The 22291-nt window shown below is 37.0% G+C and overlaps 1 protein-coding gene across 4 annotated transcripts in view; it reads right to left on the bottom strand.

Moving 5' to 3' along the window:
• LOC127481902 (dystrophin) overlaps window positions 1–22291 on the bottom strand; it is a 481077-nt gene that overhangs the window by 217300 nt on the left and 241486 nt on the right. For all 4 annotated transcript variants that reach the window (XM_051811717.1, XM_051811718.1, XM_051811719.1 and 1 more), the window contains exons 3-4: window positions 2456–2548; window positions 865–942 (exon numbers count right to left, since the gene is read on the bottom strand). In XM_051811717.1, the coding sequence (XP_051667677.1) occupies window positions 865–942; window positions 2456–2548 (171 nt within the window). The remainder of the gene's footprint in view (window positions 1–864; window positions 943–2455; window positions 2549–22291) is intronic.

The following is a 22291-nucleotide window of genomic DNA, read 5'->3' on the forward strand; positions in this document are numbered from 1 at the left end:
GTCTTTATGCCAATATTATAAGGTCACTTTCATTTATGCACAAATCTTTAGATGGATTATCTTAGATTTATAAAGTAAATAGCTTTATTCAGCAGTTGAACTCAAGCATGTTTAGTGACCTACTGCAGCTATCAAGAAATCCAATATAATAGGCAGCACAGAATACATTATCTTTGTTCTGTCACCTCTTACTGTTAAGTTTAAGTGAGTGTTATAGTTTATTTGAATTTATTCTTGAGAAGGATATATGATAGAATTAGTTGGTCACTGGAAATGTCTGCTGAAGTTATGGGTCCATTAGAATGCTGGCATAAGGGAGATACTATGAGGATGTTTATTCAGTAATGATGCACAGGATACTGGCTTGAAAAGTCAATCTTCACAAAGTAGAATTGAAAGTGGGTTTGATATGATTAATGTTTTGAACCATGAAGAACCTCTGAAAATTTACCCAAATAATTTATTCTCATAAAAGCCTTGGTTTTTCAGACTTCAAAATTGTCAGAGGTTGTGAGTAGGTATTTTGATAGATAGCACCTTGTAACCAGTTATGGATGACTTCTGGTAATTAACTTTTAAAAATCTATTTTAAACACCATGCATTAGCATAAAATCCTGCATGTTGATCTATCTTCAGGTATCATCCACTATAGATGTATTATTCAAAATTTGCTGGAAGAGGATTTTAAACTCTTTAAAATACATTCACCCCTGATGCCAAATGACAAAGTATCCAAGTCACATTAATAAAACTGCCTTGACTCCAGTATTTGTATACTATAGACCAAAGTTTGATTTAACATCTACAAAATATTTTGTATGCTGTCTATAGGATGCTCTGAGCCTGTCTGGCTGAATACTTACGTTATTTCTCTGCAAAACCTGGAGTGCTTTGTTGACATTGTTCAGAGCATGAACTCTTGTGGAGCCCTTTTCTTTTGCCTACAAAGAAAGTAAAAGAACTTTGACTGTCCAAAATCAGAATTGAGTACATTACAGGTATCTCAAATCTTTTATATGGTTCCAAATCATGGGTCATCTTCTGCCATCACCTGCGTCTCCTAGAACGCTTCCATCAACGCTGCCTTCGTACAATCCTAAACATCCACTGGTCAGATTATGTGACCAATACATCTGTTCTAGAGCAAGCAGCAGTCACAAGTATTGAGGCCATGTTACTGAGAACACAGCTGTGTTGGGCAGAGCATGTCTCCAGGATGAAGGACCACCACCTCCCTAAGATCCTGCTCTATGGTGAACTTGCCACCGGCTGCCGCATGAGAGGAGCCCCGAAGAGGAGATACAAGGACTCCCTGAAACAACATCTCAGCCTTGGCCATATTGATCACCATAACTGGTCTACTCTGGCCTCAAATCGGGAGGCCTGGAGACAAACCATCCATAACGCTGCTGATGCTTTTGAGAAAGCACACAGGATCACCCTTGAGGAGAAAAGACAACACAGAAAGAATCGTGCCTTGCAGAATATACCTCCTAAGGAGTCCTTCTGTTGTGCCTTTTGTAATCGGACATGTCTATCTCGCATTGGCCTTATAGCCACCAGCGTGCTTGTAACAAATGTGGATAGAGCCTTCCTAAATCTTTGTTCATGAAGCCCAGCCATGATTACCATACATTGGGCTTATGCAGCTTCCCAACATGGAATAGAGTTAACTGTGAAACAAACTGGATCCACATTTAGAAGGTAATTTGGTACCTTGACAATTTTCAGTGAATGAATCATTGAAATGAATATAAAATCAGATAATTTCAGATTCTATTTATCATGATTAGTTGTATTCTGCATGGCAATTTAGGATCATTACTATGGTAACTAAACAGATAATCATCAGTCTGTTTAATATTTATTTACAAATATATTATCTCTGGATTTTAATTCTCAAACTCCAGCCTGCTTCACCACTTTTTAATGAGAAAGTTTCAGAGAAAGATGCTAAGCTTACCAAGTCCAACCAGGAACACAAGAGAGGAGATTCAGAAATATGTGTGACATGTCATTTTAGAGTTTCCAAGTTGATAAGAGCAAGCTGTTCTGTCTTTTCAGGCAAGTACAACTCCCACACATAGACTGTATGTACGAAATTTATTAACAAAACATTCTAATTCTACACATTAAATGTTATTCCAGCTAAAATCTAGATATTTAAATGAACCTTGCCTCAGTCTTGTTTCTCTTTGCCCCACTTCCTTAATAAGTGCAAAGAACAAAGTAGAATATTTTCATTTCAAATATATGCCTAGCAAAGGGCTACTGGCTAATATGGCTCTCAGTCACAATGTTTTCTCAATTTCAGAAGGAAGTCAAACATATTCAGATCCCTAAAAATAGTTTCCATGGGTCCTCATCAATGGCAGAAATTAATGAATATCACCTACTACACTTATCACAACATCAGGGCTTCAATATACAGTCAACGTGTTAAAAAACACATACAATTTTTTGGCCTGTAAGGCATTCCAGGAGCTCCAGAAGTCTTCGTCCATCTCGAAAATCATTAAAAAGGTCTTCAATGTAACGTCTTCCAAACTGAAATGAAACAATAGGCCTAGTTAGTTAGAGCACCAAAAAAAAAAAAAAAAAATTATGTATGATACAGAGTAAAAGAGGAAAGTACAACTAAACCCATAGGATTCTTTCAGATACATTGGTTTTAACAGGGTTCTAATGCTTAAGAGAGATGTGCTTACCTTATTTCAAGTACATACCATTACTTCGAACAAATAAAGTGGAACTGAATACTAATAAAGCTAGAACACAAACTAGACTTGGCAATAAAGGTGCAAAAAAAAAAAGAAATGGGAAAGAAACAAAAATACCCCAAACACACAGGAAGTGATACCAAATTGAGTGCTCCTTCATGGGACAGAAACAAACTTGGAATTACGCAGAGGGAGATAAGTCTTAGGCTTAGTCTACTAAAGATCTAAGAAACATATCTATGTTAAGAGGACATACTTGGAATTGTACTGAATCAGAGCCTCACTGTTGTAACTGGCTAAAAGGCATCTTATACTTTGTCCACAGCATCAGTGAAAGATGAAAGGAAATATTTGAGATTTTTCCCCACATGACAATGATAAAAAATTATTCACTCTTTCTAAAGCTCAAGCTAAGTTTATGATCTGATGCTTTGACTAGTGCATTAAAAATATAGAAATATAATTTTTTATCGTTTAGTCACTGTACAAGTTTTATGAGCACCCATCAATTTTGGTTTTGTATGTATGAGAGCTATTGAGAACCACTATAAAAAACAGTGATTATTTTTTGCAGTGCCAAGTAGATTCACATGTCCACATTATTTCTAATTTGTGAAGTTTGACAGATGCTTTGATTGATTTGAGAGGAAGCATCTGTACTTTAATTTGCTAGAATTGACACTGTGCTGACCTACATTGCATATCTTCCACTTTTACCACAGAGCAACGTAGAATTGGGAATCCATATTACACAGAAAACATTTGCTTTCTTGTCAGCAGTGTTGTTCTGCTACTCACTGCTACACTCATTAGAGCTAGCTGGGAATTTTATGAAAAACACATTTCGTTAGAAAGTACCAATTCTTTTGGAAGGTTTCTTAAACAGAGGACAGAATTAAGGACAGTTTTCAGTGCTAAATCAATTTTTTTCCCCAATCAATACAAATTTATGAGTACAGTACAGACTTCAGTGCTATTAGCTGTTCTGCCATGACTCCATTCTCCTTTCTTTCAGACTGCTCTTCTAAGCAAGAGTTTCTTTCAATCCTTCTTTCATTTTTTTAGTAAGGTCTTGTTTCTGTTTCACGGAACAAACAAATCCAAAACATCACAAATTTTCTACAGCACTGGGAATCCCTATATTCTAGCCCATTTTTACGCCATGCACAACTCATTCCAACTAAGGTAACTTCTAGTTAACACACATGCTGCCACTCTATTACCCAAAATATCTGAAAACCAATACTGAATAGATTCACATATTATTTACTTGGACTGCTCAACATCTCGAATTATTTGTTTAAGTAATAACACTCAGCAACTCTATTTGCTGCCTTGCATTTAGTATAAGAAATAGCTTTATAAAAATGTTTTAAATTATGGTGTGGAAAATTGTGTGCCATTATGCAAGCCATGTACAGAATTCCTGAAGTTGTTGGACAAATTTAACACTAAAACATACGACTGAATCAGAGAGACGCTTATTGCATCTTGCAGAACAAAAGTCACTTTTGCAGAGGGGAAACACAAGATCTGTGCACTCTAAAGGAGCACTATAAGACAACAATAGGCCCTTCTTCTGTTACACCATGAAAGAGTTGTGCCCATAATGTTGCTGACTCTCCCTGGGAATTTGAGCACAATGACATATTGATAATAGAATATAATTATATTGGTTTGTATCACACAGGAAAAACAGAAGTAGCCTTCGTAATGCCTGCATCTCTGTCTTCCTTTTTGCAGCGTTTAAGCTATTCATAAAATTTATGTTGAAATCAACCTAGACAGTCAAAAAAGTCTGCTTAAAAAATAATATGTTTTTTTTGGTAAAGCTTTTAGAAAGAAAATAAAGACACAGCATGGTAGCATCCCTAGCAGGACATATTAATTACAAATGTATTACAAGTAAACCTTAAACCAAAAGTTCCATTGATTTTTTAGGGTCTTGGAAGAATATCTTCCATTAATCACAACTAAAAATACCTTAAGACACCTTACACTGCTGCAACACATATCATCCTAAACCTGAAGAAGGTTGCTATTTTTCTGGCAACAAGGTAATTAAGTCTTCTTTCTCAAGTAGATTGAATGTCTTTTGTGGATCAAAATTGCAGTAAGTCTTCAGATACAAAGGTCTCAAAGTTGCATCAGACAAATTTATTGTGTCATTGAAAAGTGTTTGTCAACTCAAACCTTTGAAAACTCAAAACTTGAAAACCAAGCATGGCTAGTTAATGGCTTGCCAAACAAATGCCTAGTTGCTTGTTATACATTCCTGTTGAAAATAACCTTTTAAAAAACTTTTTTAGATTTTACCCATCACCCTTTACCTACAGAGGAATGAAAATGTTCAGAAGACTCTCCCTTGCATGTTGATTTGTTACTTGTGCTATATTAAAAATTTATCCAAAACCTAATTTTAAAAAATGCCCAAGGCAGCTGAATGCTGAATAGTTGGTTCCCATTTATTTTTTCTTCTTCAAAACCACAATGATGGAAGAGATGGGGGAAACAAGAGAGTATAGGACAGAGGAAGGACTGCAGATACTGAATGTGAAGCACAAGATGACTTTTCATGAGAAATTCCTTTCTAGAAGTAGAAGAAAAATAAAATCCAAGACAGGACTTTGTTAAGATCTTAACTACTAGAAAGAATAGCTATTTAAGTATATGGCAGTTTTACATATTTCTGTCTTCATGCTAAATGAAGGCCAAAACACAAACTTTCTTGGTTTAGCTGATGGAGCTGTTGGCTGCAACTGCTGACCCTACATAACACAAGGGGACCTGAAGGAAATCCAAGGGATTTTATTTTTTAAGAAAATCAGAATAAAATATGATCCAGAAGAGAAGATTCCTGTTTCATCATGGATTAAATTAACCTTCAAATTTAAATAAGGACTGAAGAAATTACACTGGTATGGAAAAAAACCAAAACCTCTACCCTACACTACATCATGGTAAACTAAAGAAGCCTTAGTCTTAGAATTATGAAGCACTGTACAATTAACATGGGAGGAAAATGTGGAATTTGCAAGAGAGTCCTCCCCCAGGTGTTATAAGTGAGTGAGGCATACTTAGAGTATTCTGCGTGCTAACTCAACCTCAATATTATGTAGACTGAAATATCTCAAGTGTATACATGTTCCAAGCTTAGCAACTGAAACAATTTTATGCCAAAGAACATTACCTAAAAACTCAGAAGCTGGTGAAAAAGAAAAAAAAAGGAGAATTGGGAATTAGATTGAAATTAAGTGTTAATAGATAACTGTATTTGCAAATTTTTTTATTTGAATATATTCAGATGTCTTAAAACATCAAGCCTCATCCTACTTATCTCACTACTGTCTACTTTCATTGCCATTCCTGTGTTCTTCTTTCCAAAGAAATAATAGACCTCATTGTCTCTGTGTAAATTTAACAAATAAATTTTATCAAAAAATTAAACTATTTAATCAGCTCGTTCATCAGATACATAATCAAAGAAATTAGTATTGTGGGAAGTATTACATGAAAAGATGGTATTCTACGAAAAGCACTCTATTCAGAGCTAAATGCAAATCAGTAATTGTGAAAGAAATACAGAGAACACCATGAAATAATTAAAAAATAACTTGTCCAGAGAAGGCACAAAGACATCTGTTCATGAAAATCGCCTCTCCGACGAGTCAAAGCTCTAAAAATTTTGATTAGCATAAAACTGTTAGCAGATGTTATATTTTAGAATAAATTAGCATAGGCAAATGCTATACTAAAGGAAAATAGGGCAAAGGGAAAGGAAATAGGAAGGGGAAGGAGGTGGAGAAGAGAGGGGAAAGGAAAGGAAGGGAAGAGGATTAAGAACAAGTGTCGAGGTTTAAGGGGGACCTCAGAGAGGACATGAGGAAATAGGATTGAAAACATACCCCAACTCTAGAGGCATGGGTGTGGGAATGGCAGGGAAAAGAAATCACAGATTTTTGCTCCAGTCTCCAGTGGAGAGTTTCCCAAGCAGAATGAAAGGGCTCATTATACTCCTGACTCTGCGGAAACAAGTTCTAGTCCATTTCTACAAGAAGGAAATGTGGAACCATGTGATCAGCATTAGAGAGACCTTGTCTCCAGTCAGGTGGAGGAGAGGGATAACCAGGTTCACTGAACTGTGTAGATTTGAGGGCCCGGCACATCAACCCCACACGGGGCACCAAAATGAACTGTTGTGGTTTAAGCCCTGTTGACAACTAAGTAGCCCTTTACACACTCACCCAACCTAACCCCAACCCAGGGGAATGGTGTTTGGCAACTGTCAGCGGGTGGTGAGCAACTGTGTTGTGCATCACTTGTTTTTCTTGGGGTTTATCTCTCTATTTATATTTTTAATTTATTATTATTATTATTATCTTACTTTTTTTCAATTATTAAACTGTTCTTATCTCAACCTACAAGTTTAACTTTTGATTCTCCTCCCCATTTCAGTGGGAGGTGGGAGGTATCTGGAGTGGTATCTGGTGGTATCTGTAGTTGCCAGCTGGGCTTAAACCACAAGAAGTCACGAATTTTCTCCCACAAGTAAAAAGTGTAGAAAAGTAATTCTATTTCCTGAGATTCATAAACACTCAAAATTTCAAACAGTGAGTCCATAATAACAACTCTGGCAAAATACACGATAACAGAAGACTGAAACACAATTATTATTTGAGGTTCTTTAACATGCATATATTTTTTTTTCTGTTTTATAAAAATTTCATGTAATAGAGACATTTCCACATTTTTTCTCAGAAAAATTACAAAGGGTAAAAAACTTGGCTGAGGAAGAGATCTCTGACTTTTCATTTTCCTTTGCAGACAAGTATGCATTTAGATTATACTGTTCAATTGAGGTAGACTAGACTGTAAGAAGATTATTACAGTAAGACAAGTTGGATTCTATTTCTTATGAATTTTACAGTATTATTGGCTTATTATTATCAATTCATATGGGAAATCTAGCAACTGAAACGATCAACAGATGGAGAGAGACAGAGAATAAATTAAAAGCGTAAAAGACACTGTAAAGACAGGGAATTCAAGGTTCAGCACAGCATTAGACAAAAGATTTAAGGTTATATTAGGTGTAAATAGGAAAGATCATCTTACAATAGAACAAGTGGACATGGAGGTCCTTCAGAGTCTCAGGACAGGTAAATAACTGAGATTTTAGCTTGGGACAAGACCTTTGTTTCCATTAAGCACAGGAAACCTGGACTGCAGAGCCTGGAAGGGAGGTGCAATGCATTCCACCTGTGCCTGCAGCTTGCAGGCTTGTGGAACAAAGAGTAAGAGGTTCCCTGCAGTTTAGCTGGGACCTCAGACTAGTGATTGACTGCTAAAAAACGAAAAGACAAAAATGAAAAAATGCAACCCAGAAAGGCAGAATGACATAAGTCATAAGTCTTCAATAACTTTTTCAAATTATTTTTGCAAGTCCATTCTGTGGATCTGTAAATGTTGCTGAATAGACATCAGTAAGAAAGAAATAAAAACTTAGTTGGCTTACAGATGTTGCCCTTAGTAAGACTCTAAAGAATCAGCCTTTTCTTGCAGTCAAAATATTTGATGCTTCACTCTGTGAAACAATAAAGAAAAGCTATTGAGCTAATCTCAACAGATCTTTTAAGTCACTTTTAATAAAAGAAGGACTATTAATACTTGCTCTTGCTCTGCTAAATATATTAAAAATTCAATTTCTCTCCCCAACATTCTTGTTTATAGTTTGTTCAATTCTGCTGGGAAGTTCCATGAAAGTGACTGACATTTTCTTTCATTGATGCTGGATTACTATTACAGCAGCAAAAGATATGGTCCTAGTCATGAGGGAAAAAAGACGCAGCAGACATAGTTTAATTAGGCCGTAGGTTTATGGACTCATGGGAAGAACCAAACAATAACTTGAGCCACCCAAGCCATCCTTTCTCCCTTCAACACTTTTTGCCTGTTAGAACATGGAGGCATCCACTCTGCTCCAGGTGAAACTCTGTGTTAGTCAGCTGGAGGCCAAACACCGCACAAGTGGTTTGCCTCTCCACTGTCAGAGATCCAATCTGTTTCCCAGGCTTTGTGGTAGAAATCTTTTTTTGCTCTCTAACTTAATTTTCCAAGGAATTACATAGAAGAGTAACTGATGAATGCCGCTGTTTTAAAATTGATTGCTACCGAACAACTGTGAGGAAGGTGTACAATCCTTCTCTAAAGCCACATTCTTCTCCCAGTCAGAGAACCAAATGTTCTCTGTGCCTTTCAACAAGGTAACTGTCATGAGGCTTGCAGCAGGCACAGAACACCCAACTCTGTCCTTAAAGAGTGATCTAGGGGCAGGTCTTACCACCTGTCTGAAGGCAGTTCATGTTTGTGGACAGGACACACACTCGCAGAGAAGAAGCTGGTTTCATCTCCAGACCCTGAAGTGAGGTAATGACACCAGACCTTCCTGGGATTTCTGCGCAGTTCTTGTAAAAGCACGTTTTCCCCTCAGCATAAGGAATCATTCTACTTTTCTAGTGTCATGACAGAGAAGGATATTTGCACACCCTCAAGTTTCTGAAGAATACTGTGTTATTTCAATTCTAAAATAAATTAGAAACTCTCATGTATAAAAGAAATTCTCAAAGTTATGTTGAAATGATCCCCATCATTTGGACCACTGAAATTAGTAAATTATTTGCTCTGAAAGCAAAAGGAATTTTTAGACACATGGCATTTTAAAAGTCAAAGACAAAATAGTTATTTTATATCCTATTTCAGTATAAAATTTCCTTATGAGGTTTATTCAATACAACTTGAATTCACTTTATCTAGATATTTGATCTTACCTATTAATGCCATTTGAAAATGAGATTTTGAAATTAAGCACATCACAACCCAGTTTATTTTTTCAAGTTCAGTGGTTTATATTTTTTCATAAGACTAAAACTAGATTAAGGGCATATATTAATTGTAATAGCATGATAATATTAAGAAACTGAAGATCTATTTAGAACAACAAAATAAAACCTACTGATATAGTCCCCAGTCAGAGTAGGAAAAGTACAATTATATGAACGGTAGTTTTTTAATAGCACTACAATAGATATTATTTTTTAAGAAGTTATATAATCCATAATATCAATTGCTAAAATGAAATTGTATAATTTCAGGTTTTTTAATATTATTTTTCAAAAGGTTAACTGTTTCCAAAGAAGAAAATATGTTTTAAACAGTTCATATTGCTCACCGTGTGTAGATCATAAACACACAGATGAAAGCATGAACAATTTTTCATAAAAAATTTGATGGGCCAGTTTTAAGCTGACAGAGATGGTACAGCCACCTCTGGACATCCACATCAGAATGTGGCAGGTTTTGTACTCAGATACCTGCTAACAAAGAAATAAACAAAACATTATTATTTAATATATGTGGATAAATTTCATAATTAAGTATATAAGTTTCCTTAAAAATATTTAAAATTACACCAAGTTTCTGTTGGGTAAGCAGTGGGCATCTACTGCATTTGTTCTAAACAATACAAAGCTTACAGGGATACACAAAATAAATCTGGCAGCTCTCTTTTTCACCAGTTGAATCTAGCCAGCTAATATCGTTGAAGCATTTCCTATTTTGTAGTATATGGTGCTCAAGGCCATTAAAGACCGGATGATTGGCAATAGGATCAAAAGAAACCTTGGTGGGAATGAATATGCACTCAGCAAGCTCCTACAAGGTTTGAAGAATGAGTTATGAATTCAGAGTCAAGAATAGGAGCTTCTTTTGACAGTACAGGTAGCTTCATGCAACCTGTAATTGACTCCAGTGAGGCTGGTTTTTTTTAAGTGGTCATATAATGATGCTTCCCACTCTGCAAAGAGAGCTATAAGGAAGAAAATGACCATAAACTAACAACTAAATTTATTTATAGTGTTATCTCAGATGTAACTTTCAGTAAAAGATAGAATGTTAGTTATATTTACGTTTGAGAACATTTGTATTGTTTTAATTTAGGTAGGTGTTAATGTAGGTATTTTTGAGGCTATAGAGGGTAGAGTTTTATAACAGCCTTTTTAAACATTGGGAGCTACAAAGATTAAAATGCAGGGTTTCTGAAAGGAAGAGCCAGCCCACTTTCCAGCGGAGAAGCACAAACTGTATCTAGCAGATGCTAAATGCAACAATTTTGGCTAAAATTCTCATTTAAGAGAGCAACAGTTTCATGACAGACTGTTTCCATGAATATTTGTTATTCAAGTAATTTATTTTTCTACACATGGTTATTAGAAAACAGAAATAAAAGGGAATGTCTTCAGTCTTCTTGAAAATATCCAGCTTTAGTGCAAAATCTCAGACGGTAGAGAGAGATTCTGAAATTTTTGTCTTTTGTTTTAGTGATGCTCTGAATCTTAGAGAACAGGTTAATATTTACTTAAAGAGGTACAGAATATTGCACATACTGTCATTCCTCACATATGAAGATGCCCTTTCTGAGGGAGTTTGGATTCTCCATTTATTGAGAGACAAGCTTTAGCAATACTTTTCCCATCAGTTTAGAGCTTAAATCCTGGCTTAAAAGAAAATGATGAGAGAAATTTCAAAATTTTACCTTGGAATCCCTTCAGGTACATAATCTTTTCTTTAAGAATAAATAAAACAAACAAACCTCTTCTGCTGTCTATACATGTAATAGGCAAATAGTCAAGCTTCTAAGTAAGTCCGATGGTAATCAAACAAGACAAAGCTACAGCAATTTTCATCAATAGGAAAACAAAAGGAACAAACTCCCTAAGTCATTGTAGCAAGTCATCCAGTTTGCTTGATTTGCCTTTGTCTATGGAGGAAGTGCAAAAAGCAAGAGTTCTGGCATTTCTTGTCATGCTTCTATTCACACTAATTCTTATATTTTTTTGCCTTTCATTAACATTTCTTGATTAAGAAACACCCGACCAGTATTTTGATTTTAACAAAAAAAATAAAAAGGAATGATTAAAAGGAATGGGGGTATCATAGAGAAAATAAATAGGTAATGATTATGTATTTAGTCTGCATCAGTGAGTAGTCACCCTCAAGAACTAACATAACTTGATAGTCAAATAAAAGCTAAATTCTTAGTACATCTGAGGTAGTACTGCTTGCAAATGTATTTTTTTTCAAACGTATTTTCATGGACTCAACTGAACCTTTAATACTGGCATATGAGTGGATGACTCATCCTCCCTCCTAACATCTAATCAAACTCATTACACTTTCTGGCACACACATATAGTCACTCCCTGTCATTTTGCTACATGAAATAGTTAAATCAATTAAATAATTGCTTTAAATATTGCCATTTAAAGGTGGAGCAATGGGAAAATCCATGCAACCACATCTGAGCTGGCAGGTGATCATATTCACCTGGTGAAAAGGAAAGATCAGTATTTATTTATTTAGCATGGAGGTTACTTCATTAACTTAGGGCCTTGGAGGACTAAGCTTGTTTTTGCTGTACTGTGTCAAAGCCGAACTACATGAATACTATAACCAAGAACTGTTCTGGGACTTCCCCTTTGCCCACTGTTCTTATTCCCAATAAGCTTGTCTGCAGTAAATGGGATATTAATTTAAATTACATGCTTAAAAGAGCAAGTATATCCTATCTGCTTGAGCTCAGGTAGAAGTTTAAAATACATTCTTCCACTTTTTTTCCCCATCTGGAGAAGTCAAACATAATTTTACAGACTGAAAATCCATCACATGGTGAAATAAAGGGATACAGTTTTCCAATACAGTCCATTCTTTGGTTTAAATCTTTTTATATATTGAGATCATTATCTAAATGTGAGAAATTAATTTCTATTAAAAAGACAACAAAACAAACCACCAAACAAACAGACCCAACATCTCTTTCTTGAAATCACAGTTTCCATTTGATCTACTACTAAAAAGTAGTAGCCTGCTGTAGAGTTTATTATCTATATGTAAAATTTCAAGACAATCAGAATGAAATCATAGAAAGAGGACAGTATTTGAAAGGGAACAGAAGAACACTATAACACACAGTGAAACAGCAGGGAATGAGGTCATTCAAAGAAAACTTCTGTTTCTTTTGACAAATTCAAATGTACACATCTGGCAGTCTGCTGGTCTGTCAACAGCAGGCCTCCCAGGCTGAGCTGTGAGTGTGGCACCACTGCTGCTCACCCTGATCTCTGATTGCCATTCTCTTACTGCTGGACAGCCCAGTCTGCTCCTCATTTCCCAGCCATTCTACTTCTTACCCTACATCAGCAATGATGCGCATTTTCAGATTGTATGAATGGCCAGAAGCATGTTATAGTTGGATTTTACATTATCTGATAACATCTGCCCATCACTCTGGCACTCCTTAAGACCTCAGTTTTTATTACCCCATATTGGTGCCAATACTGTGATTTGGTATGCTCAAGAGGTGAGGAAGAGGAAATAAAAAAGAAAAAAGAATCTTTATTTGTTTCTTCTGTTTATATTTTTTTTCTTCTCTTGTAGTGTTACTAATGTAAATAGTGTATGCAGGTAACATACATATTATATAGCTTTCTTACACTGAAAATAATGTAAATTTTCAATTTTTCCTTCTCACTCTCCACAGCTCATCAAACCACACATAATTGTTTATATGGCAAATAAATAAAATAACTGCTTACAATACTAGAAGACATCTTGACTAGATACTAAGTTGATATTTCTATTACTACTACAGTTCTGCGCATTATTATCTGCAAATATGTTTAACATATTTGTTATGTTTAACATAATAAGTTGCTGTGTTTTGGCTACCAGCAGGTAGCAGGCATATGGACCTTAAATCACAACTAATTATGGTAACAGTGAAAATGATTGGCACATGCTTCTTTTGTAATGTCTGGTAATAAATGACCCAGATTCTAAAAGGAATTTATGTAACAAATTGCATTTGGGTATCTGGATCCCTTTTCATAATTAATAAAAACAGCAACATGAGATGACTCTCTCTTTAAAACCAATCATTTAAAATTTACTGCAGTACAGTGAATAAGAAGGAATTAATGAGACTTTGGCTTGCATTTCAGTTGTATTTTTTGTGTTAAGTAATAGCTTATGAATGGCTTCTGAAATCTGCATCTTTTTGTTGGATTATATCACATGTTGTGCCCAACATTTAACTACTTAACTATATGTATAAAATGTACTGATAATGTTGGGTTTGATTTTAATCTCAATTGTTTGCTTAGTACTCTTATAAAAATAGTGCAGTGAAAAGAGCAGCACTCAGCCTGAAACTCTACAAAGGAAATAGATGACCACCAACCAGTCTACAAATACATAACAGCAACCTTGAAGACAGTGCAATAAACCAGTGTCTGAGATGTACCACCCACCTGAACAATTTAGAACAGGTTGGTTCTCCAACATAAAATCCTTTGTACATGGAAAACCACACATATCACCAGAGATACATGATGGAGCTTGGGGAAGATTGTTTTGGCTTCCAGACTCAGAGTGCTGCTGAACTGAGACAGATCAGTCTCAGAAACTAAAATATGAAGCCATCAGGTGACATGAAACCCACAGTATCATATACTAAAAGCTTGACCAATGGAGTTCCACACATGCGCTGCAGATTTTACCATCTTCCAAAATCAGAATCCTTTTCTGAAACTGAGAAAAGAGTATCCCCCAAAATATCTCTGAATGCATAAACCAAGGGAGTGTAAGAGAAAAGGCATGGGACAATTATATTTTTCCTTTCAACAGTCCAGTCCAACCTTTTCTGAAAGAAAAGAAGGTTGTGCTTTGAAGTCCCCACACCTTATTGCCCTGGGTACACAAAGAGGAACTTCTGCAGTATGGGCACCCTCTTTGGCTTGCCTAGGTGAGATTTCCAGTGGCTGGTCCTGAACAGCCTGCAGGGCCACACATCACTCCTGCTAGCATTAATGCAAAAGGGGACACTGGTTGACTCAGCACACACCTCTCAGAATTACTGGGCCTTCAGGAAGTAGTCATGCAAACATCAGCACAACATATGGACCATGGGTGGACATGGTGTGTGTAACACTGAGAGAAAGCAGGTTACACAATGCATGGGTTTATACAATTGATGAAGTTCACTCAACTGCTGCTATTCCTGTTAATCAGATATTCTGTCTCCAATCCACATCAGCACTAATTAGAAAGTGTTATTTACTGTAGAGTGTAGGCTTGCTCGGGCAACTGCCTGACATTAACTGTTCTTTGAATGCTGGAATTTAAACCAAAAAATGTAATAAAATTTATGAGTAATGCCAGTTTTGCTTAGTGTCATACACTGTTAAATCAGTGAGGACTAAATGAGCCTTTATTCAAAGAAACTTACAAAATAAACAACTGGTTTTCTGGAGTTCATTATTGCTTCCAAAATTTGCTGTTACCCTCAGAGTAAGGAAATTGTTCATAAAAGTTACAGGAAATTTTGGTGGTTTATTCCTACTAAATTACAGCTACATAGAAAGATAGACAGTATGACCTGGGGAGAAATATCACCTTCAGTTTTCCATTTTTCCTGGAATGGAAACAAATTTTGTTTCAATTCTGAAGTATTTACAGAAGTTTTAATAATTTTGTTGAGCATTATAGTACTTCCATTTTAAAGCTTTTTTTGCATGAGGACAGATATTTTAATAGGGCCTGTAGCAACAGGAAAAGGCGTAACAATTTTAAAGTAAAAGGGTGCAGATTTAGACTAGATACAAGGAAGAAATTTTTTACAATTAGGGTGATAAAACACTGGAACAGGTTGCCCAGAGAGGTGGTGGATGATCCATCCCTGGAATCATTTAGAGTCAGGCTGGATGGGGCTCTGAGCAACCTGATGTAGTGGAAGATGTCTCTTTAAAAATGACCTTTAAAGATCCCCTCCAGTCAAAATCATTCTATGATTCTACACCACTGGAACAACTTGAACACAAGTTGCAATCTATAGGGAGTTCTTCTCTGAGAGTGTCCTGGTTTCAGCTGGGATAGAGTTAATTTCTTCTCAGCAGCTGTTACAGTGCTGTGTTTTGGATTCAGAATAAGAATGCTATTGATAACATACTGATTTTTTTTTTTCACTAAATCATGTTTATCCTAAGTCAAGAACTTTTTTTTTCTCCTGCTCTGTCAGTGAGGATGTGCACAAAGGAAACTGGGAGGGAGCATAGCGGGGCAGGTGACCTGAACTGACCAAAGGGATATTCCACACCATAGAACATCTTCCCCAGTACAAACTTGGGGGAACTACCCAGAAGGGGGGACAATCTGGGTTTGGAAAGGGGAATCTGGCACAGGTCAGCAGGTGGCAAACAACTGTATTGTGCATCACTTCTTTCTTTCTTTTGGTTTTTTTGTTTTTGGTTTTGGTTTTTTTTGTTTTTTTTTTAATTATAATTTTTATTATAGTCTACCATTATTACTATATTTTACTTTGTTTTCTATTATTAAAATTTTCTTATCTCAAGCTAAAACTTTTACTTTGGTTCTTCTCCCCATTCCACTGGGGGGGGGATAAAGAGGAGGTCGAGCGAGCAGCTGTGTGGTGCTGAATTTTCAACTGGGCTTAAACCATGACAAAGCATCTCAGATGAAACCTTCAGCAGGTTACAGAGAGTGAAAATAGTTTGAAATCCCACAAATATGCTTTTGTTATCCTACTAAATTGACAAATGGTAGAAATGAGGACAAAGCTCACTGATTTTCAAACATCTGCACTTTACCGGACTTTCCTATGCTGTTGTTCTAAATAAAGTTTGTGAAAAACAGAAATATTTTAAATAGACTTCATACTCAGTATTTTTCAGTTCCACTCAAAAGAATATAATTTGTGTCACAACAAATCAGAATTAATTTCTAGAATGCATAAAAATGATCATAAAAGCAATAATTAAAAGAGAAAAACGAGTTTATACAATGAATGTTAGAGCAGAAACATGACTGTTTCCTATTTCAAAATCGTTTGTGTGCTTTTAATTAGCTCAAATGGATGTACAATGAATTGAAAAGATACCAGTAATCAAATATGCATTTTAAAATTAAAAAGTGTTTTGACTAATAGCTTGCTATTCATTCAGATATGTGCTCTCTTTCCTACGTTTCCTGGTTCACTAACTTTTTAGAAAAACTGAGTCACAAGAGTTCCAGTAAAAAGTAACTGTTTTTGAGGTGACTGTAAATCATTTAAAACACATACATTTAAATGCATGGGAACTAAGCCTTATGCAGTAATCTACCTTATGTTAATTAAGTCCTCCTTAAAACAACTATAATGTTTATGATCCAAGCTCACAATTTTCAAGATGTGCTGCCTCAGCTAAAAAAATTATGCTGGGCCTACTTCTATCTAGACGTCTAGGAGAGTATATAGTGTTTCAGACTCTTAAAGTATCTTTCTCTACATAATTAAGTATAATCTTAAGATCCCTTTAGTGTCCATGTGGTTTCACATCCATGCAGAAAGCATGGTAAGACTCATTTCATTGAAAGTGGAACATGTCCATGTCCTTCCTCTGCCAAGAACCTCAGAACTGGACACAGAACTAAAGGTGGGTCTCACCACAGCAGAGGAGAGGGGCACCATCACCTCCCCTGACCTGCTGCCCACACTCCTTTGGATGTAGCCCAGGATACAACTGGCTTTTTGGGCTGTGAGTGCACATAGCTGGCTCATGTCCAGCCTCTCACCACCAGCACCTCCAAGTCCTTCTCAGCTGCTCCTGATGTGTTCATCCCCCAGTCTGTGTTGATACCAGGGGTTGCCCCACCCCAGTTGCAGCACCTTGCCCTTGGTCTTATTAAATTTCATGAGATTCCCATAGGCCCACTTCTCAAGCTTGTCCAAGTCCTCCTGGATGGTATCCCATCCTTCAGGTGTGTCAACTGCACCACTCAGCTTGATGAGGGTGCACTCAATTCCTTTGTCTGTGTCATTAAGTAAGGTATTAAATAGCACTGGTCCACTAAAAGAAGCTGGAGAGGCCTGGTACGAAGTCAGGTATGTGGCAGCTGCACATGCAGAAGGACATGTTCCTTCACCCAGTGGTTAGCAAAGCTGTGTAACCTGTTGCCAACTGAAGGCTGCAGATGCTAAAGCTGACTTGAATTTGAAGAGTTACTAAGCAAGTTCACAGAAGAGAAATTCACTAAATTCACTTATTAAGCCCCAAACCCAAGGGGTGGATCAGAAAGTCCTTGAGTTGCAACTGTTTGAGACTGTTAAGGTTATGGGGGGAAAAAAATTATGAGTTGTTTGCTCTACTGATATATGTTTCCTTAATCTTCTGCTTTTGCTGGAGACAGGATATTCAGATCAATGACCTTCGTTTTTCCACAGGGCTTTTCTATATTTGTAAAGGACATTTCTATATTTGTAAACTAAATCTGCAGCTGACTGTAGTTTTTAGCTGTGGGGCCTGACCTGGTTTTGGCATGACATACCTTACTTTTATGTCCTTCAAACTGCCCTCTAGGACTTCACATTTAGGGACCATATGCAGTTTTTTTCAATACATGTATTCCAGTACCCCAGCAGAATCCATCTTGAATACTGCATTTATTTTGACAAACATCTACCCTGTCAAAATTTCTAACATTATCACATTTTATTTCTAATTTCTCAACAGATCCTCTGAGCAAAAGAAGTTAAAAAAATTCTTATTTTGAGTTTTTAATCAGTAGTTCTCAAATACTGAGAAATCTCCAATAACATACCATACTAACTCTGTATTTTGCAGTTATTTTGCCTAATGGAGACAAAATGTGGCCCTTTCTAAAAAAAAAAATTAAAAAAAATCACAATCTTAGTTTACTGAATATGAAACTGTAACGAGAAAATGACATCTTGGAATCTGAGTAGTCCCAAATTTGTAATACTAAACTCTCAGAAATTATAAATATGCACATTTACATAATCATTTGAAAATCTTTTACTGTCCAGCAAGCTACTGTGCCCAACTCCTTCTTGAAAGCAGGATCTTAAGAGTTGAGGCATTAAGTAGCTGAAAATCATAAGCTGTGGAAACCTTAAGTTGTTATGCAGTCTCTCCCATCCTGAAATTGCCTCAAATATGGTATCTGAGTATCTGTTCTATTCAATAATCATTCAGACAGAAGGAGGCTATGAAAGAGGTTTGTTTCATTCACGGTATGAGTTCTAACAAACTAATATTACCTATTAAGAGGCTTTGAAGAATATAATTATAAATTCCAACTGTTTGTGCCAATGACTCTTGAAGACAAACTTCCTCACAGCTACTAATTGGCAATATCAAAGTGCTTCTGAAGAAAGCAAACTGACTGCTTCTACAGAAAGGCACTCTCACCCTCAGGAAAACACCTACGTATCACAGTGCTCATCATTCCATGGAAAAGAAATACTAAGCCTGCCAGCATTTTAATTTCTATAAGAAAGAGCCCACCAATATGCAAGAGCCAAAAAACAAACAAAAAACGTGGAAGAAAACAAGGAACCAAAGAGAGTTTGAATTGTTTAGAGATTAGTACAACTGAGGAAGCTCTCCTGGGCACAGTGTGATACCCTTCTGACACATCAATCCACTGACTCTGTAAGGACAGTGTACTTGCAGGTACGGTGCTACAACTTTATATTACACATATTTAATGAACTTTTATTAGTATTAGCATTTGCTAGTACTCCTCTGGCATCTGAAGACTTCAAACAGTTCAAACACATTTTGCTATGCTCAGAACGTGTGCCCAAGAAGTAATGATCACTTTCTTGAAAAGTTCAAAATGTAATTTCAAATAACATGTGAGTTTCGTACTGGCTTACTTTCCTTTGATGGAAGCATATGTTCCTGAAGGCCAACTTTTGGCCTTATGTTTTTGTCAGTATCAAGAACTCTGTTTGCAAGCAAGAGGCATACTGTAATGATGATGATGGTTGCAAGCCAGATGCATCTCAATAACTGCAAGGAATCAGGATGTTTTCTCTTGCATAGGAACTCACCCCACTTTGGAGTCCCAAAGTTGCAAGAGATGTCTGTATATGAGTGTCCTGGCTTGAGACCTCCAAAATCCAATTCCCGAGCCTAAGTCTCCCTCCCTCATCTCACCCCAGTGTGAGATGGGTTTTCCAGACACTACACAAGACTCAATATGGGGGGAAGGGAATTATATTACAATTACTGTACAAATAAATATTACAATAAATCATATACATAATCTTAACTATCTTTCTTATGATAAATCAGTATTTACAATGGATCAATCTCTTCTCCCTCCTCCACTCTCAGAGTAGCAGCTTCTCTTCTTCCATGCAGCAGCTGCAGTTGGATTGTTGTAGCTGAATCTCTTCCCATTACTCACAAGGGGGATCTCCTCTCCCCCTCTCAGCCCTTCGTCTCCAAGCGAAGGTCTCTCTCTCTCTTTCATGGACTGCGTTAGCAGGGACAGGTTCACTTCACCACGTCATATCACGAAGTGCAGGGGCATCTTCGTGACGGTCCCTCTCCTCAGGGGATTCATCCCTGAGTCAGAACGTCTCAGGCAGCTTTCAGTTGGAAGTCTTTGCCTCAAGAGTTCTATCAGAGCTCCTGTGCTCTGTCTCAGCTTGGTAGCAGCAGTGGGAGGGGGGGGGGCAAGGTCACCCCCTCTGCATTCCGTCTGGCCGTCCTGGTCCAGCTCCGGGCTGTCTTGAGCTTCTTAGCTCCTCTCTCCAGTGCATGCTGCACTCCAAGACTTCTCTCAAATAGGAGTCCATCTCCTCCTCCTCTCTAGGAGGTCTCAGAGGGGTTTGGGGGGTTTGGCTCAGCTCTTACCCCAAAACTCTGTCTCTGTAGAGCTTAGTTCTCTCTCTGCTGCTGGCTGTCTCTCTCCTTGCAAGAGTTCTCTCTGTGTTGCTGCATGCTGTCCCTGCTCTCCGCCACTGTTCTCCGGTCAGTGCTGTTTCTGCCGCTGCTCCTTCTACCCACTCACGGTGGAGAAAACTCCCAGCTTCTCAGGTACAGACCTCAGTCCAGTTTAACACTGTTTCCGAGTTTCTGCAACCGCCAGCTGGGGGCTGGGGGGACGTGGCCCCCCAGAGGGGCTCCTGCCCCTTCTCCTTGTGGCTTTACAACATGGCCACTTTCCTCCAACAACCATTACAACATCCTTCTTTTCCAGTCTGGTGTGATATGTTTATGTTTTGCAGGAATGCTCATTGGCTCCACCCCAAGGGACACCAGCCCCTCGGGGGTTAACATATTTTTAATTCCAGGGGAAAAACTTTTTTCCCCCCACCACAATGAGTCATTTTTAAGTCAATCTGTAGCAATGTCTTTACAGTATTTCATTCATATCTGAAGACAACAATACAGTCTCGCTGACCTTCTCTCATATTTTCTACAGACATTAACACAACCTGTAAAAGTTTTGACCCTGCAAGGCATGCTACACTTGTTTAACCATATAATTTCCTACAGAAGAAATGTTGTACCTGCCTTTAGAACTAGACACCCCAACAAATGTTATTTTTCTGCTTGGCAAGCAAAATAATGCTAAGTTTTTATACTTTATAGTTTCAATAGTAAGGGCTTATCATAAGTTTCTCTCCATTGCTTCTGTCTAAAGTTCTCTCTGATATATTCCACATCCCACGGCTACTTCATCATGCTCTAACAACATAAAAGTTGAATTCACTGCACAGACATATTAAATGTGATTCACCTTCCTCTTTTGACTCAGGATTTTATTTTATGAGTGTGTTGTTTGCTTTTTGTCTGAAAGTCAGTCTATACTATTTTTAAGGGATATAAATGATTGATAGAGATACTGCCTTAAATGCTATTTTTGATCTGATTTTTTTTTTTTCCAAATGTTTGGCAACTTCTTAACATGGCTACTCAAGAAAAACAGCATTGCTCCATTCATCAGTTCACTGAGAGTATATTCAAAAAGCAATGATGGATTCAATAAAAGTTCAAAATGCACGATTTCACAGATGTTTCTTTACCTTAAATTCACAATTTTATGGTTGGACATTAAAATGCACGTAATACCTGTTTATGTCTTATACTCAGCATTAAGACCCACCAGGGTGTATTTTGGAAGTATGTAAGTCTACACTTCAAATACACCAAAAGCTTTTTCGGGTTATCAACATCTGCAGTGTGCATTAAAGGACTACTAAAACACATCCCAGATAGTCCTAATAGCATTAAAATATATCTACTTACAGGGAAAGTAGGTTAAAAACACACAAAACTACACTCCTATAACTAAGGCAAATTCACATATCACCTGAAAATAGCATATTATCTTTTTAGGTCAAGTTTCATTTTATAAATGGAAAGTGAAACCTACCCTAACCTATATGGAGTGCTCTTCCGAAAATAATACCAAATTCACTCCCACATTTTTTACCTCAAAATTTTGATGGCCATATAACCTGAATCTGCAAATTATATAGCAAAGTCTTAATACGGCTCGGCATCTTAATATCATTTTTATGTACCTAACTGAGCTGAAAGTCTAAAAGCTGTGTGTTTGGTTGCCTGGTAGAGGAGTATGTGGATAAAATGAGAATGCATCTGAGCTGTAGAATCCCTACCTTCTGGGGATTCAAAGTCCC

This window comes from Manacus candei, unplaced genomic scaffold (assembly GCF_025592945.1).
Source record: "Manacus candei isolate 608988 ecotype Guabito, Panama unplaced genomic scaffold, ASM2559294v1 h1tg000083l, whole genome shotgun sequence".
Lineage (NCBI taxonomy): Eukaryota > Metazoa > Chordata > Aves > Passeriformes > Pipridae > Manacus > Manacus candei.